The sequence below is a fragment of the Scleropages formosus genome, chromosome 3 (genome assembly GCF_900964775.1).
Source record: "Scleropages formosus chromosome 3, fSclFor1.1, whole genome shotgun sequence".
In the NCBI taxonomy this organism is placed as follows: domain Eukaryota; kingdom Metazoa; phylum Chordata; class Actinopteri; order Osteoglossiformes; family Osteoglossidae; genus Scleropages; species Scleropages formosus.
The window spans coordinates 28,265,223-28,282,387 of NC_041808.1; the positions used below are offsets into that span (position 1 = coordinate 28,265,223).

Genomic DNA, 17,165 nt, shown 5'->3' on the forward strand with positions numbered 1-17,165 from the left:
CTAAGATGAGGTGGGTTGGGGGAGGGGGTGTCAATCTGAGGGTTTGTGGGGTGCTCCCTCTCCCATTCCCCCCTCCCACCTGTAAGGTATAAGGCAGCGCTATCAGAAGCGTGCAGCATTGCAGTCAATCCTCTCAGAACATGTGGTTTGTGTTAGTGAGGACAGGGGTATCTGGCACCATGAGGGAGAATGGGCGGAGAGAGGAAGAAAGGGGGTGGGGTGAATGGGGGGGGGGTCTGTGACTCTTTGGGTGGAGGACAGACACAGGAAGATGAGATGGGAATCACAAACGAGTCCCCTAAAGACCATCCAAAAGCAGACTTGGAGATGACCTCAATGCTGACCTCAAGGCAAAGAACAGTCCCTGCATCCTGGCCCTGTGATTCATCCCGCTTAATTTTCGGAACACAATTTTTAAAAACACATACGAGAAGGCCTGTTATTGGACCTTCAGTAATACATCAACCTCTTGCTTTCCTGAGGTTCTTTTGTACCTGTGAAATAGATTCTATAGTTCAAAACAGTGATTTATTAATAGGACTCTCTTCAGCTTTCTTAATTGTTCTTGTCTTTGCTCCAGATTTCACATTTTAGATGCTACTTAGATACATTACATATATATATATACTGTAGATCTACATTTGGGATACATCTGCCAATATGTAATCTTATGTGACTTGAAAAATCAAATATTAGCAGGCCAATAGAACTCTCATCATTACTCTCATCACTGAGTGTCAGAGGTTACCTCTCAGCACATGCTTCTTCCTTATGTAGGTAGAACAGTTGCTGGAGGTGCAATCTTGCAATGTGGCTGGTGATGGAACCCCCATGGAGCACCGCAGGCTCATGGAAGTGGAGAGAACCTATAAGCAGAAACTACAAGCCTACCAGGAAGGGCAACAAAGACAAGCCCAGCTGGTACAGAGGCTGCAGGCAAAGGTACCCGTAACCTACTTCAAATCATAGTGTTACTGTGACATGAACAGTTGCATTGCTTCTCTTACACATCTGTGTTTGCAAAATTTTGACTGTTGTTGTAGTTTTTTTGACATTGCATTTGAACAGCTTTTCAGTTGTAGTAGAGTTGGTCCCCAACCTATGAGCTTTCAGGTAACAGATAACAGATCACTATCGTGAACAGTAAGTTCTTCCTTCAAGAGTTGAGAAGGTGTAAAAGAAGGAAACAGGGGCTGGCCAAACCATACATGATCCTATAGCTTTTAAATCTCCCAAGTTCTCAGCCCATTAGTGAAGTGCTTCTTCTTCATCATCCTACACCTCCATGTATGTCTGGCTCATAGCTGATACAGAGATGTTATCTGCACTTCTAGGTAAATAACACAGAACTTTTTCGGCAGAGTGTGCTTGTATTTCTTATTCTTATGCTTGTATTGGGTATTTACGAATTTTGTCTGTTATGCGGGGCAAAAGAAGCGATCAAAGAACCACTGGTAAGCACCAACACCCTGGTCTGACCCTGATATTCTTATTTACACCATGTCTTAAATATTCCTGCCAGGGGTCTCCAAATGCCATGAGGCATCCTGGCTCACCAGAGGAAGAGGCTGTCTGTTCCCCTCTGAAAACCCCAGCTGTTGCCTCCCACCCTACAGAACTGTCCGGGATGCTAACATTAACATTACCTTTAATCATTTAACAGATGCTCTTCTCCAAAGTAACGTACAACTCAAGAGAAAACAAAAGAAAAGTGCACTTCACCAACAGAGAGGGATATAGACGCAGACATGCTATATTCAAGGAAAAGTTGCAATCTAATACCACTGTTTTTGCCAGTAATCATTAGGAGCTGCACATAGAACTGATGACGAGTCCCTCACCCGCTCCCTGTCACAATAGATTTAGAAACTTTTCGAGTAGTGAACCAAGTCTTGGTGCCATTTTAGTCAGGGGCCAATTGTACAAGAATGGAGCCTGAAAGGAAAAAGTGACCAGTATGTTCTTTATGTAATTTCATATACATTAGAATTACCAAGTGGGGGGGTGCGGTGGCGCTGTGGGTTGGACCGGGTCCTGCTCTCCAGTGGGTCTGGGGTTTGAGTCCCGCATGGGGTGCCTTGCAACGGACTGGCGTCCTGTCCTGGGTGTGTCCCCTCCCCTTCCACCCTTACGCCCTGAGTTGCCGGGTTAGGCTCCGGCTCCCCGCAGCCCTGTATGGGACAAGCGGTTCAGAAAGTGTGTGTGTGTAGAATTACTAAAAAGACCTGATCAAAAACAGATTTAAATATCTGCAAATACAGGTGGTCCCTGACTAACGATGGGGTTATGTTCTGCAAAAACCCATCGTAAGTCAAAAATGTGTTTAATACACCTAATACACATCTCCGAGTGACAGGCTGGGAGATGCAGATTGCTGCCGCTGCCCAGCATTGTGAGAGAGTGACAAATCTGAATTCAAAATTTGAAGGACGGTTTCTTCTGAATGCCTATCGCCAGCTCACCATCGTAAAGTCGAAAAAATTGTGTCGGGGACCACCTGTACACGCATACTTTTCCATAGCACTCTGTGCTAGATTAGTAAAGCACCTTATGCTTCACATGGAAGGAAATGGAGCACTGATAGTTTAATCTGACCTCTGAAAATATGAACCTCTCTTCCAGGTGCTGCAGTACAAAAAAAGGTGTGGTGAGTTGGAGGAAGAGGTGCTGGAGAGAACATCTGAGTGTGGAAGGCTGAAGCTCTCGGTAAGTCAGGATAGAAGGCTTGTTGGAATTGCACTTGCCACTTAACATATAGCTCATAGTATGAAAAACACACACTGAACCGCTTGTCCCATTCGGGGTCACGGGGAGCCAGAGCCTAACCCAGCAACACAGGGCATAAGGCTGGAGGGGACACACCCAGGACAGGACGCCAGTCTTTCACAAGACACCCCAAGCGGGAATCGAACCCCAGACCCACTGGAAAGCAGGACCCAGTCCAACCCACTGCACCACTGCACCACCGCACCCCCTGTATGAAAAACAAATTACCATTTTTCTCCATGTAAAAACAAAACTGTGAACGTCTTCAAGCGTAAGTGTATAGACCAATAAGTGTTTATTCTCTACCAGACCCAAAGTAAAAGGCAAAGCTTCGATACATATGAAACACACCCAGGTTACCTTTCCCACCCCTGGCAGAAATTCTACATACTCTGGGTGGGTCAGAATTTCACACAAAAACACATAAAAGTATTTGAGTCTTCAAAGCACTAACCAATCAGCTAATTTCAAATTATAAATTGTCAACCTATGTAAACACTCTTTTTCATGTGTTACTAGGAAAACTAAATAACACTGTGCTGTTTACACTGGAGCCGTTCATTTTCGATTGGTTGGCAAAATTTCTTACCTCGAGCCTGCTGTGGAGAACTCACTGATTCTTTTGGTTGAGTCCAGTTGCAGGCCCACTTAGACACATCGGCAGGCCACCTGCGAAGGCTGGAGCAGGAGTACAGCATGGACCTCCAGAGCAGAATTTGTCAGCGGGAGGAGGAGCAGAGGAGGTGGGCTGTGCTCCAGACAGCTCTCTGGGAAGCCAGTAATCCTAGTAATTGTACTGAGAAAGAGAAGCCAAACTTTGAGAATGAATGCCTTAATGGTAAAAAAAAAAAAAAAAAAACTTCAGTAAAGGTTCACCAGCCATTGAACAATAAATTGATAATGAATTAAAAAGACATGTCAAATAACTTCTTTTCTGAAAAACAAAACACAAGGGTTTTTGGGAAATGTGGCAAAGTCATGGTTTTGTTTGCTGTGGCCTGCTGTCCCATACCTACTCAAAGAGTGAAGTAGGCTGTAGGTAGGTCTGCCTTCCAGTTAGTCAGTCATTTAGCAGGCCTATTTCTGTCCTTCCTCTGAGGGTCTCGGTGGTGACCTCCACACCTGAGGCCACCCCTTCAAGCAGTGGCACTGTAATTAGAACAGGGCAGCAGATGCAAGCCTGTGCCAAGCCTTCTCCACTTAACATCCATCTTCCGTTACTGAGCAGTTTTAATCCGTCTTCCGGTCTCGGTTGCCAATGTATCCGCTGTCCCACAACATGACATAAGTCACCTGTCTGCATGACAGGTGAGTCCCTTTGATCTAGTGAATAACTTTACAAATCTCCCTGAAGCGTAACAGTATCCTGGTTCTGAAGGTCTCCGCTCGGTTCAGCCGCATGGCCGGCCAGACAGACATCCTTTTCACCTCGCTCACCACGACTTAGTAAGCAGCGTCTCGGATCATTTTCCGTGCCCTCACTTGGCCAGAAGCTATGCTGCTTGCTTTTTCTTCAGCATTTCTGTACTTGTCATAACTGTTCTTCTGCACTGTTGATCATTGCACGGCTGACATCCCAGTGTCGTGTCAACTATGTATGCATACCTATAATGGTCTTGGCAAGCAGACACCGCTCCGAAATTAGAGAGTTGATGTTGACCTTAAAAATCTGCCACTCATATGTAAATGCTGCTGACAGAGATGTTTATGAAGCAGTTATTCATATGGGAGTTAATACTGCAATGTCACGTGGGGCTGGGAACTAAAGAAGGGAATACAGCTAGAATCTTAAGTTTAACAGAGGGGCGACACGGTGAAACAGCAAGTAGCACTGCTGTCTTACAGCACCTGGGTGGTGAAAGAGGGCGTGGGTTTCATCCATGCTCAGTCTGTGTGGAGTTTGCATGTTCTCCCCATGTCTGTGTGGGTTTCCTCCGGGTGCTCTGGTTTCCTCCCACAGTCCAAAGATATGCTGTTCAGGTTCACACATAGTGTGTGAGTGATGGAGAGAGTGTGTTCCACTGATGTATGGATGAGTGACCCAGTGTAAGTAGTGTATCTAGCAGTGTAAATCACCTTGGTGAATAAGGCGTGTGGGCCGATAACACTACGTAGAGTTCATTGGAATGTAATGTAATGTAACAGGTAAGGGAGGCAGGTAGTCCCATACTGCCCTATAAGCAGACCACGTATTTCCTAGGTCTGCCAGCCTTGGTCAAGTTAACACCATGCTTCGCAAGCAGTTGGAGCAGGCAAGTGCGGCCAACAGCAGCCTAATCGAAAGGCTACGCAGGGCCCAGGATGAGGCTGACCAGAAAGACATGCAACTGCGCCGGGAGCAAGAGGTGAGAGTTACAGAGAGCTGGCCAGATCAGCCCATTTGTCAGAACAACAACCGCGATGTCTCTAAGCAACACACTCAGCTCCACAGCCTGCTTTGGCAGTCCCCGTTCTTCCTTTGTTTAAATTTTTGTTGTGATTTTCCCAGCAATCGTTTCCTGTGAAAACATTCCAGCGTTAAAAAAAGAGATTATTGGACAGTGCAACCATCTGGCAAGATTAAGACTCTGATGCAACATACTGTAAACGACCACCGCCTAGCACACGTGGAAGGGTTAGCGTGGAGTACAGACAACTCATGTATTCATGTAATCGGGACATACTGGTGGTTGCGTGCTAGTGTGCGAGGCTTCGGCCGTGAACAGCCATAGCTTATCTCCTGCGGGAACTTCTTCAGACCTGCAGGATAACCATCCCCCTTCCCTCCCAATCCCCCCTACTCCAGACATGTGTGTCTCGGCTGAGCCGCAAGCAAGCCCGCGTACGAGCTCTGTGGCGCCAGACAGCCTCTCTGCGGAACTGCTTCACCCAACTGAGGGCGTCTGCTGACAGGTGAGAATGGCATACTGCCAGCTGTCCTGGGCCTGGGATTACAGCATCGCGCCCCCCACCTCTCCTGGGTAATTTATAGCTCCATCATATCATCAGATGAAAGGAAAGCAGGTCAAGGAGTTGATATGTACCTTTGCTCCATGTTTCCCTCTGGAGAAATAATGGTTTAAGGTGCCTCTCTGTCCGCACTGAATCCATCCATCAGGATTGGGCCACTTGCTGAAGAATTGGTCTGTGTCATGTTTAAATGCTGGGATCATCATTGAGTAATTTGCTGTAATGTGAATTACTCAACACATTGACACAAGTGATAAGGTTTGAAGCTCTTTTTAGGTTCTCTTCAAAGGGTTTGTTTAAGGTCTTGGTTTTGAGTCTAATTGTTTTGGACACCTAAGCTTTCCAGTTTAAAACACTATTCCCTTCTGTGATATATTGATAGCCAACCGTAACATTGCAAAATAGCTGGATTTCCTTATGCGAATGCTTTAGAAATGTGGTGCCATTTTCAGCTGGATGTTTGCAAACTTTAGCATTGAGATGTGTATTGGATTCATGTCACATCTGCTTTCAGGAGTCTCTCGGATATGCGTATAGAGTGTGTCGCCGTCAGCCATCGCCTATATGCTGCTTGCAAGAGCCTTGAGGACCGCTTGTCTCTGCACAGCGCTCCTAATGGACAGGAGGTCTCATTGCTGGAGAAACAGTTGAAAGACAAGCTGAAGGAGGCCATGCAGCTGCAAGCTCACTGGGGTGCAGAGAAAGTGGAACTGAACAGCAGGTCTGCTTACCTCCTCCCAAGTTTCAGTCACCTTGATTTCCACTTGTATTTAGTGTTCACTCCCAGTACAGAAAATTAAACATTTCCTTTTTATGGACTTGTGCTAAGATCTGGCCAAACCAAGTCCATAACTGCTTTGATGTGCTCTGACAATGACACGTGGCTAACTTGCGATGATCTCATTGATGGCACCAGTGCTTTTTGCAAAGCTTTTAATAACATAAAACTATGATTAAGTCTTTTGTGTGCACATTCATAAGTCTTGAGCTCTGTAACTACTATTGCAGTGTTTCTAGTGCATGTTTCATTCTCTTTTTTCCAAACTGGACAGTTGGGTTGAAATTAAAAAATAGTGACTTATGCCCCATCTGTAAATTTGCTATTGCGTGTTTGGCATAATGTATTTACATGTATTGTTGTTGATAATAAACCTTTTAAGCTTGAAGCCAAAACCACATTCTGGCATGAAAATTTACAAGAATGTTTTCATTTGAAGTTCATTTGAAAACTACAGAGAAGAAGCAGCTTAAAGAATAAGATTGAATCATACTGATGTTGCTTTTTATGGGCATATAATGGAATGTCTTCTGAATGACATGATACACTATCGCATTCAAAGAGTATTTGATCTTTTTCTGAATTCACAGAGTTAATATTACAAGAAAGTCAATCCTATTGAATGATCTTACAATGTGTGATTGTCTGTGTTCTTTAGCCAAAAACTTTCAGAAACATTTTGCTTTCCTTTTACATGTCTCTCTATTGAAATCGTTAGATCTCAGACCAGCGTTTGACGCTATGCAATGTCATGTTTCATTGTTAGAAGAAAAAAATGTACCCTGGAAAGATCATATTGATTGAAGCTGTCACATGCGTTTCATATCTGATGCAATCAGTTGTTTTCAGCATTAACATTATAGCAATATAAATAATGGTTGGACATTGGACTTAGTAAGATTTTGCATAAATAATGCCAGCTTGTCACAAGAAGCAGGATCTCTCCTCCTAGTTCTGCATTTTCAGGTTGTGCTATAACAAGGGTCACATATTTTTAGATGAGAGCTTTTTTCTTCCCTGCTGGGGCTTTACCTTGTCAAAGGACAGTGGCAGATCCTAGTTTTAAGCAGGGGATACCCTTTACATTTATTTATAGAGTTGATGATTTTCTCCATAAGAATTTACAATGTTAAGGTTACAATTTTTTACCCATTTGTATAGTTGGCTAATTTTAGGGTAAGTGGTTGGCTCAAGTACACCCAGAGATTGGGCTTGTAACCTTTGGATCTAAAGGCAGCAGCTCTAACCACTACACTACACTACACTACACTACCAACTGTCCAGGTAATCTAAAGAGTATTGTTTTATAGAATCCTGGACTTGACAAGTACTGTGATGCAACTGCAAGGGAAGATCACAGAAAAAGACAGAGATTTGACCTCCCTGAAGAGCACTCTAGAAAGAATGGTAAGGCTGGACGAGGAAGGTACAGGGAGCCGGGATGTGATGGCTTGGTAATGTCTGTTAGTGACAAAATCATTTCTTTCAAACAGGAGAAGAGCAAAGCCAAGTGTTGCTCTGAGATGGAGGAGCTCCGGAGAGAGATCAGCAACTTGCAGCAGACCCTTAACAGTGTCACTCAGGTCAGAGCACGTCTGCTGTTTTCTGCCTAAAACTCAAGTTATTTGCTATTGTACCCTAGTTTTGCAAGTGGTTTTATATTTTCGGATATATAACCCCTGCACATTTTATGACTCCATCTAATGTAGCTTATTTAGTTCAACTTGTTTCAGTCCTTATACAGTTATAATTGTTATTATCATTAGTATGTTTCTCTCAGTTGGCTTGTGGAGACAGCGGTGCTTCTGAAGATGCTATAGAGGGACTGGACTCCCATCATCCTTCTCCTACCCATCAGCAAAGTAGCCCCTGCCTGTCTTATTCTGACAGAGCACTCATGGTGGTACAGAACACCCTGTCCCAATACAAGCTCCAAGTGCAGGTTTGGGACCCTGGCATTCTCTTGATTTCCAGTAACCAACAAAGTGCAGTGTTCTTTTGCCTTAATTGATATGCTGCTTCACACATACGAGTGACTCATTTAGATTTCACTTTGCACCACAAAATATACACACACACACACACACACACACACACACACACACACACACACACACATACACACACACACACACACTGTCAGAGCCGCTTGTCCCATATGGGGTCGCGGGGAACCGGAGCCTAAGCCGGCAACACAGGGCGTATGGCCAGAAGGGGAGGGGACACACCCAGGACGGGACGCCAGTCCGTCACAAGGCACCCCAAGCAGGACTCGAACCCCAGACCCACCGGAGAGCAGGACTGTGGTCCAACCCACCGCGCCACCGCCACAAAATATTCACACTGTATTCCAACTTTCCTGGGAGTATGCTGTTAAAGAATTTGTTTAGCACCTCCATTAATCTGCACCAGCTGACGAGATGTCTCATGCAGTCAGGTGTCTGCTACCATTGCAGGAACTCCACACGCAGCTGGAAAACACCCAGAAGCAGATGGCCACCCTGCACAGGCAGCTGCAGGAGGGAGAGGCAGAGCGCAAGGACATTATGCAGCGGGCTGAGCAGCTGCAGCAGGAGAGACAGCACTCAGAGAGGGCCTTTGAGGAGAGCTACAGGGATGCCCAGGGGTACCGTTCATCCCTGGATATCATGGCTAGGTACAACAAAAATACCATTCATTGCCAGCTCACTCGCTCTACCTTCAGAGTATAGTTGACATTTTGCTGCATAGAAAAATAAACTGTGTACATCAGTAAATGTATACATCAGTACATGTAGCATATAGCATATCTGATATACCCTGGAAAAAGTCCATGAGCATTTAAAATTGAGTCAAAGGAAGGCAAATGTTGTGTCATGACCAAATTCTGTGTAGGACCAATTGATATGTTCCAGTAAAACATTCCATTTCTAAAAATACAGTTATGTATACTTTTGTTTTTATTTTGCCATGTCATGATTCGAATGCATACACAATAAGTGTGAGGTTGCTATAGTGCTTGCTTGCACAGCGGAGGCACTGCTCCATGGGGGTGATATGCTCTGTCGCACAGTGAGAAAGGGGACTTGGAGAAGCTTGTTCTCAGCCTCAACCAGCAGATCGATTCCCAGAGGGTCGAGCTGGAGGCTCTGAGAAGCGGTGACCTGGAACTCCGGCGCCAACAGGACCTCCTGCTACAGCAGCAGGAGGAGCTCAGGAGGGAGTCGGAGCACTGGCGTGCAGAGGCAGAGAGGAGGTACGGCAGGGGAGCAGGTTGTGCAATCCGCCCCTGCTTTGTTTGCTTGTTTAGAGCCCTGATCAGCAACACATGGCATCTTTAGAGCCGTGCTTGGCCCAAATGACCTTGTATAAAAGTGGACCTCTCTAAAGTAAGCAATGCATTCTTTTTTCTTTTTGGTTCTCATCTCACTGCAAGGATTTTATTAACTCAGCATGGAATGGGGACATACGTTCCAGGAGCTGAGTGATTCAAAACCATGCATGCAGCAGTGTTTTGACCTTTTACTGTAGTGTTTGCTCATCATCCCCAGTAGGAATGAATGAAGACTCACAGTTTGTGTGTGTGTGTGTGTGTGTGTGTGTGTGTGTGTGTGCGTGTGCTTATGTTTCAGAGAGAGCAGTTTGGAACAGCTTGAGGATAAGTATTCAAACTTACGGAAGGAGCTGTTGGTCCTAAAGGAGAATCTGAGCCATGTCACACTACAGAAAGAAATGCTGGAAGATGAGAAGGCCAGTCTAAGTCAGACTATCAGCAAGGTACCATCTGTGGAGGATGCTGCCAAAGAATGGTATCATAAGTAACGGTATACTGGTATTCGGCTGACATTAGAGGTATTTATATAAATTAATACAAGAAGTGAGTCTGAAAAGAGATGTGTTCTGAAACCAGTTCAAGAGGGATGCAGCAATTCTGAGTGAGAGAGGCAAATCATTCCACCACCTTGGAGCCAGAACCGAGAACCTACAGGCTTTTGATTTTGGACTTTTTGTGCATGGGACCACTAAGCAGAAGGAGAAGGAGCATGATAGTGTGACTGGGGTATAGTGAGCAACTGGGTCTTGCAGGTATCAGGAGCAGATGGTCTTTTAGGCCACAACCAGAGTGTTGAACTTCATCTGGGCAGCTACAGGCAATCAGTGGAGAGAGATGAGGAGGTGAGATACATGGGAATACTTTGGCAGGTCAATCAAAACTCGGGTAGGAGCATTCTGTCTGTATAACAAGTTGGAGAGGTTTGATGGAAAACTCAAGTAGCCCAGAAGGCCAGACATAGTCTTGCTCTACTAGTCCAGGCAAGATATCTCCATAGCCTGTGCCAGAGGCTGCATAGAGTTTGTTTTCAGATATGGGTGAATCCTGCAGATTTTATGTAGGACATATCTACAGGATCCCCTGGTTATGGAATCAATGTGTTGAGAAAAGCATAGACTTGTGGTGATTGTTACTCCAAGGCTCTTAACCGATAAAACAGGTGAAATTAACAAGTTTTCCAGTTTGTTCAAGAGTTCTCAACAGGTGAATGGACCAGCTTGAAGGTGTAGGATCTCAGTTTTAGAGAGGTTAAGTTGAAGATGGTGATGAGTCATCAAAACCAAGATGTTCAAGAGACAGACAGCAATATGTGAGGATACATCTGTAGCTGCAGGGCTATCAGCAGCATAGCATTGATCAGAGAACTGATAAGGAGCAATGACAGAGCCAAGGAAAGAAGTGTAGATGGAGAAGAGTAGGGGGCCTGCACTGAGCCACCAGTTCAGAGAGGGGAGGAGAAGACAAAGAGCCACGGCAGAGCACCTGGTAAGATCTACCTGATAGGTAAGGCACAAGCCATTTTAGTGTCGCTCCTTTGAGGCTAAGCTGTGCAAGAAAGTAGACGTAGAATCTGCGTCAAACAGGTCAAGGAGAATGAGAACAGAGGAAAGGGAGGCCAGTCTAGCTGACTGGGGAGTGCATTTGACACTGCATGGAGGGCAATATCAGTGTAATGGTTGACTTTGAAGCCTGACTGATAAACATGAAGGAGGTTGTTCAGGCAATAATAATAATAATAATAATAATAATAGTTTACCAGTTTACTCGTATTTCTTGACAAATTCATTTTACATGTAATGTCACATGTGTATTCGTGATCCTTAAAGATGGGAAGAAAGATACCTACAGTTTGTCCATAAGCATCTGTAGGTGGGTCTAAATGTGCCTTACACATGTATACTGCCCACTACAGGTGGGATGGAACATGTTCAATGTTTATCTACTCACTCTTGCAGATTGAGCAACAAAATGCAGAGCAGGTACTTGCTGTCACAAAGATGCAAAGCGAGGAGGCAAGGCTCCGGGATTCACTGGCCAAAATGGGAGCCCTCACTGAAGGGTTAGCCAAGGATAAAGTGGAACTGAACCGCATGCTGCTGCAGGTCTAGTGTTCACCTGGTTTTAAATTTCCTTGTGTTGCAGTACTTCAGCAGAAATATTTCTTATATGAGTTCTATATCTTTTGCCTTTTGTGGCTTGTGTGTGTGACTGATCAGGTGGAGCGTGAGAAGGCAGAGTTAGTGGAACGTAAAAGGGAGGTGGAGCTGGCGCGGACAGCAGCCAGAGAGAAGGTCAGCCGGTTGGAGCAGGAGTTGCTGGATATTTCTGCAGAGAAACGGACTCTGGAGTCCTCCCAGAATCACCTGGTAGAGACCCAGCAGAGCCAAGAGGAAGAACTGAGGCTCTTGAAGAAGGAGAAGGCCCAAGCAGTGGAGCAGCATGCACAGGTCAGAAACCGACCCTAGATGGGACACGCTACAAGTCTGACACTTCGAGTTACACTTCATGAAGTTTTGACACTTAGTAAAAGACTGGTGCAACAGCGATGATTCCCTCACCGATTCAGTATTTGTGTCTGGATGTCACCTGAGCATTTCCTGAAAGTCCATGAATACTTCAACAACCCTGACCTACACAGGTCATCCCATCTATCTTATTATATTGCTTTTGAGTGACAACGTTTCATCTTAGCCTTTTAGGAACCACTCTGTATGTTATACAGTAACACCAACTGGCAGCGCTGCCACCAGGTATCCATATCTGCTGTTGACTCAGTGTCTATCAGCGGGTTAGTTCTTTACAAAAAAGTTATTTTATTTAGAGAATGTTTTTTATGATTCCATGCAAGTTAAGTTTTTTACAGTGGCTAGCAAATGAAAAAAGATAAGATACTTTATTGTCAGGGGGCGTGGTGGTGCAGTGGGTTTGACCGGGTCCTGGTCTCCGGTGGGTCTGGGGTTTGAGTCCTGCTTGGGATCCCCTGCGATGGACTGGCGTCCTGTCCTGGTTGTGTCCCCTCCCCCTCCAGCCTTGCGCCTTGTGTTGCTGGGTTAAGCTCCAGCTCCCCGTGACCCTGCATGGGACAAGCGGTTTCAGATGATGTGTGTGTACTTTATTGTTGTGTGAGTGTTGGACTCAAATCTCAAAATGTGAGTGTTCTGGTGGTGCATCAAAGAAGAAGCAAAAGAAAACATCTAAAATGAAAGTAATAAAAATAATACAGTATATATAAATATATGAAATAATAGTGCAGCAAGAAATATACTGTAGTATATTCCTATTATTATTCAATATTGGTATTATGTTAACATGAATAATGTGCGAAATGAGTGAAGAAAAATAACAAAGCTCTGTTATGCAACATAGCTGTCATCTATGTTGGTCCATGTATAATTGGTTATATATCCTTATGACTTGTATAACACAGTATAAAGGAACTCGAGACTCACAATTAACTCAGTTTACAATGATGTCATCAGGATGGAACCACATCCTAAGTGGAGAACGACCAGGACATTCAAGCAATATTTTCTTTTTAACCATATACAGTTTTGCCTGTATATACTATGCATACAGCTAAATATTTTCACTGGAACAATTCGGGATAAGTTTAATCTTCAAGAGTTCTACAGCAAAGCCCTGAGACTTGAAGATACAGCTTCATAGTTACATGTTTAGTTACAAGTCCATGTTCTAAACCCCTGTGCTACCAGATCTCTGTTATGTCTTTATGTATGTGTCTGTACACAGTAAATACTGTATATTCTGTCTTTGCTCTCAGTGTGGGTAAATCAGTGAATAAGCTGTCCAGAAAAACTTATAAACGCTCCATCAATGCCCACTTAAGGTTTTAAAACCCTTTATTAAATACATTTCTTTAAATGTCATGTGTGTTTTAAACTCATCTGACAGTTAAAGCATAGTTTTATAAAACATAATAAACCAATGTAACAAGTATCAGTTGTGCATTACAGTTAAAAACCATACCCCATGGTGTGTGTGTGATCGCATGTGTTACTGAACTGAGCATATGTATGTCTACATTTTACTGCATTGCATGTGTCTATGGTTGCATGTTAAATGGTATTGCATGCGTGCTCAGGCCAGCAGACAGAGACGTGCCCTGTCGGAGCAGTTGGCACTGAGCCGGCAAGAGATGGAGTGCCAGGCTGCAGCATTGAACAGAGCGGTCCAGGAGAGAGAAGCGTTGGCCAAAGACAAGGCCTGCCTGGAGGTCCAGCTGAGTGTGGCTGAGCGCAATGCCCTGGGGCTGGCCCAGGAGCTCACTGCTCTCCGGTACACATGCTGGGTTTCTAAGTACTCTGTGTGATTCCAGTCGTACAGCTATAATTACTTCTTTTTGCCTTTGGTGTTTTTAACCATTCGTCTCACTCTCTTGACTACTCTTAGTGTCATTTTCTCATCCCTGTCTCTTGGGTTCGGTTCATCCAAGTACGAATTATCAGTAACCATTGCAGAGGTCCAAAGACTATGCAGAAAATATAGGGTGCAAGTAGGGTTCTCCCTGGATGAAAATATTTTAATAAAATGGCTCACAGGCGTTTATGATGTAAAGAAATAAAGGTCATAGGATTGCTACCTATGTCTCACTCTGGAAAGCAAGTGGATTCACTGCACACTGTTGGAGGTGCTGTGTAGCATTAATGGCAAGTCTTATATCCCTGCTTCCATGGTAATACCCTTGATCAAGGTCCTTACCCTGAATTGCTCCACTAAAAAATTAGCTTGCCATAGGAATTGGTAAATCACTGTCAGTAGCTTAACAGTGTCAGTCGCTTTGGGGAAAAGTGAATTCTTACTAATATTTGTACTGAATCAACTATTTCAGTTATGACATTATTTTTACTTCAGTTGAGGGTTAGGGTTAGTTGAGACTGTTAAAGTCATAAGATGTCATACGAGCCTCAGCACCCACTCCAGGTCTAATATACGTAATAATTCGCACCCCTGCGCTTTCTCCCTCTGAGCACCAGGGCTGAGAAGGAGGCTCTAGAAAGTGCTGTGTTCGAGGCCCAGGAGCTGACGTCGGTCCTGGAGAAGGAAGGCGTGCAGCTCGACGCCGAGAAACAGGGCCTGCTGCAGGCTAAGGAAGCCCTGACACGTGAGTATCCCAGCAGCCCGGCCCCTGCATCAGCCCACCCGGGGACCATATTTCAGCGCTAAGCTCTGCAGCTGCTGTTCCGAGGGGTCAAGCAGCTCTCTGCGGAGCTGATTACCGTCCACTGTCCGGCTCGGGCCAAAATTAATGTGGAGGAATCAGTCCAATGATAATCAGGCAGGACACAGAGTCAGGGGTAAATAAGAGAGCTTTCTGGATTGCTTCAAAAAGCAATACCATACACTGGTTTCTCTGATCGTTTTTATAAAAGAAATTAAAGAATTTGTTGTGCAAATGTCTGTGTGTGTGAGCTCAGGTGAGATTGCGCGGTTACAAGGAGAACTGGAACTGCAGGCCATACGATGTGAGCAGGAGCGAAAGATGCTGGAGGGCAGGATGGCCCAGGCAGAGGAAGACGCCCAGCTGGCCCTGAGCAACAGTGAACGTAGCCACCGACAGCAGCTGGATGCTGAGAAGGTACAGCTGGAGTGACAGATTAGCCCTGTACCCACAGTCCCTCGCCTCTCGCAAATGAAGCATTATGGGGAAGCTGTGTTTGGATTTCTCGTGGTCGTCATTTGTCAGTGTTTATATACATTTTATGCTAGGCTGCTAACAGTGCTTTCTTGTCACTGAAGTTGAATTTACCAAGGAAACTATTTGTTTTTCACTTTCACTCCTACACACTTGCTATGAAATTGTGTGCAGGACAAATTTCCATGATTTATGTAAAAATTTCACTCAAGTTTGGAAAAATTTTTGGAGAGGGAAAACATCTACTGAGGGGTTGAAATAGTGCCTTGTTGGGTTATTCCACAAGGGGTGGAAATGTGGTTCTTCTACATGGGGTGGAACGAGGTTATTCCACAGGGGAGCTTGAAAGTGACTTTTCTATGGTGGGGGGGGTGGCACTTCCACAGTAGGTAGAAAGTGACTGTTCCACTGTATGTGGAAAGTAGCTCCACAGTAGACAGAAAGTGGCTATTCCACAAGGAGAAGAAAGCCAATGCTAACATGTGGCTGTAGCTAACGCTCCCCTGTGCTCTTCAGGAGCAGCTGCGCACAGAGCTTATTGCGCAGTCGAAGGAGGTTGAGCGCCAGCTGCGGCAGGAGTGTAAGGAGCTGCGTGTGCAGAGCCAGGCTGAACGGGAGCAGCTGCAGCAGGAGCTGGTCAGGTTGCAGAAGGAGCTCAAAGAGAGCCTACGACAAGCCGAGTACCACAAACAGCAGGTCTGTTCTTTGTTGAGCTTCATGATAGGAAACTCAAGGGCACCATGACCCATACTCATTGCAGAGTGAACAATGTTTTAAAATACAAATACATGTATCGCATACACCGATCAGCCACAACATTAAAACCACTGACAGGTGAAGTGAATAACATTGATTATCTCACCACGATGGCACCTGTCGAGGGGTGAGATATATTAGGCAGCAAGTGAACAGTCAGTTCTTGAATTTGATGTGTTGGAAGAAGGAAAAAATGGACAAGTGTAAGGATCTGAGCGACTTTGACAAGGGCCAAATTGAGATGGCTAGATGACTGGGTCAGAGCGTCTTCAAAACGGCAGGTCTTGTGGGGTCTTCCCAGTATGCAGTGGTTAGTACTTACCGAAAGTGGTCCAAAGAAGGACAACCGGTGAACCAGCGACAGGGTCATGGGTGCCCAAGGTTCCTTGATGTGCCTGGCGAGTGAAGGCTAGTTCGTCTGATCTAATCTCATAGAAGAGCTACTGTAGCACAAATTTATGAAAACCTTAATTCTGGCAATGATAGAAAGGTGTCAGAACACACAGTGCATCGCGGGACTGCGTAGCCACGGACCGGTCACAGTGCCCATGCTGACCCCTGTCCACCACCGAAAACATCTACAATGGGCATGTGAGCATCAGAACTGGACCATGGAGTAATGGAAGAAGGTGGCCTGGTCTGATGAATCAGGTTTTCTTTTAGATCATGTGGGTGACCGGCTGCGCGTGTGTCATTTACCTGGGAAAGAGATCGCAGCAGGATGCACTATGGGAAGAAGACAAACTGGCAGACACAGTATGATGCTCTGGCCAGTGTTCTGTGGGATGTGCTGGAAAAAATAAGTCCGATCCATGGAGGCCCCACCTCGCAACTTACAGGACTTAATGGACCTGCTGCGAACATCTTGGTGCCAGATACTACAGGACACCTTCAGAGGTTTTGTGGAGTCCATACCTCAGCAGGTCAGAGCTGTTTTGGCAGCATGAAGG

At 45.1% G+C, this 17,165-nt stretch overlaps 1 protein-coding gene across 1 annotated transcript in view; it reads left to right on the top strand.

Moving 5' to 3' along the window:
* The window catches only part of crocc2 (ciliary rootlet coiled-coil, rootletin family member 2), a 50,981-nt gene that overhangs the window by 12,767 nt on the left and 21,049 nt on the right, over positions 1 to 17,165 (top strand). The window contains exons 4-21 of the mRNA XM_018738678.1: positions 778 to 942; positions 2,623 to 2,706; positions 3,403 to 3,509; positions 4,967 to 5,111; positions 5,552 to 5,658; positions 6,230 to 6,436; positions 7,804 to 7,900; positions 7,987 to 8,076; positions 8,274 to 8,435; positions 8,950 to 9,149; positions 9,546 to 9,728; positions 10,105 to 10,249; positions 11,762 to 11,908; positions 12,023 to 12,253; positions 13,909 to 14,102; positions 14,795 to 14,928; positions 15,242 to 15,402; positions 15,976 to 16,155. Of these exons, the coding sequence (XP_018594194.1) occupies positions 778 to 942; positions 2,623 to 2,706; positions 3,403 to 3,509; positions 4,967 to 5,111; positions 5,552 to 5,658; positions 6,230 to 6,436; positions 7,804 to 7,900; positions 7,987 to 8,076; positions 8,274 to 8,435; positions 8,950 to 9,149; positions 9,546 to 9,728; positions 10,105 to 10,249; positions 11,762 to 11,908; positions 12,023 to 12,253; positions 13,909 to 14,102; positions 14,795 to 14,928; positions 15,242 to 15,402; positions 15,976 to 16,155 (2,739 nt within the window). The remainder of the gene's footprint in view (positions 1 to 777; positions 943 to 2,622; positions 2,707 to 3,402; positions 3,510 to 4,966; positions 5,112 to 5,551; positions 5,659 to 6,229; positions 6,437 to 7,803; positions 7,901 to 7,986; positions 8,077 to 8,273; positions 8,436 to 8,949; positions 9,150 to 9,545; positions 9,729 to 10,104; positions 10,250 to 11,761; positions 11,909 to 12,022; positions 12,254 to 13,908; positions 14,103 to 14,794; positions 14,929 to 15,241; positions 15,403 to 15,975; positions 16,156 to 17,165) is intronic.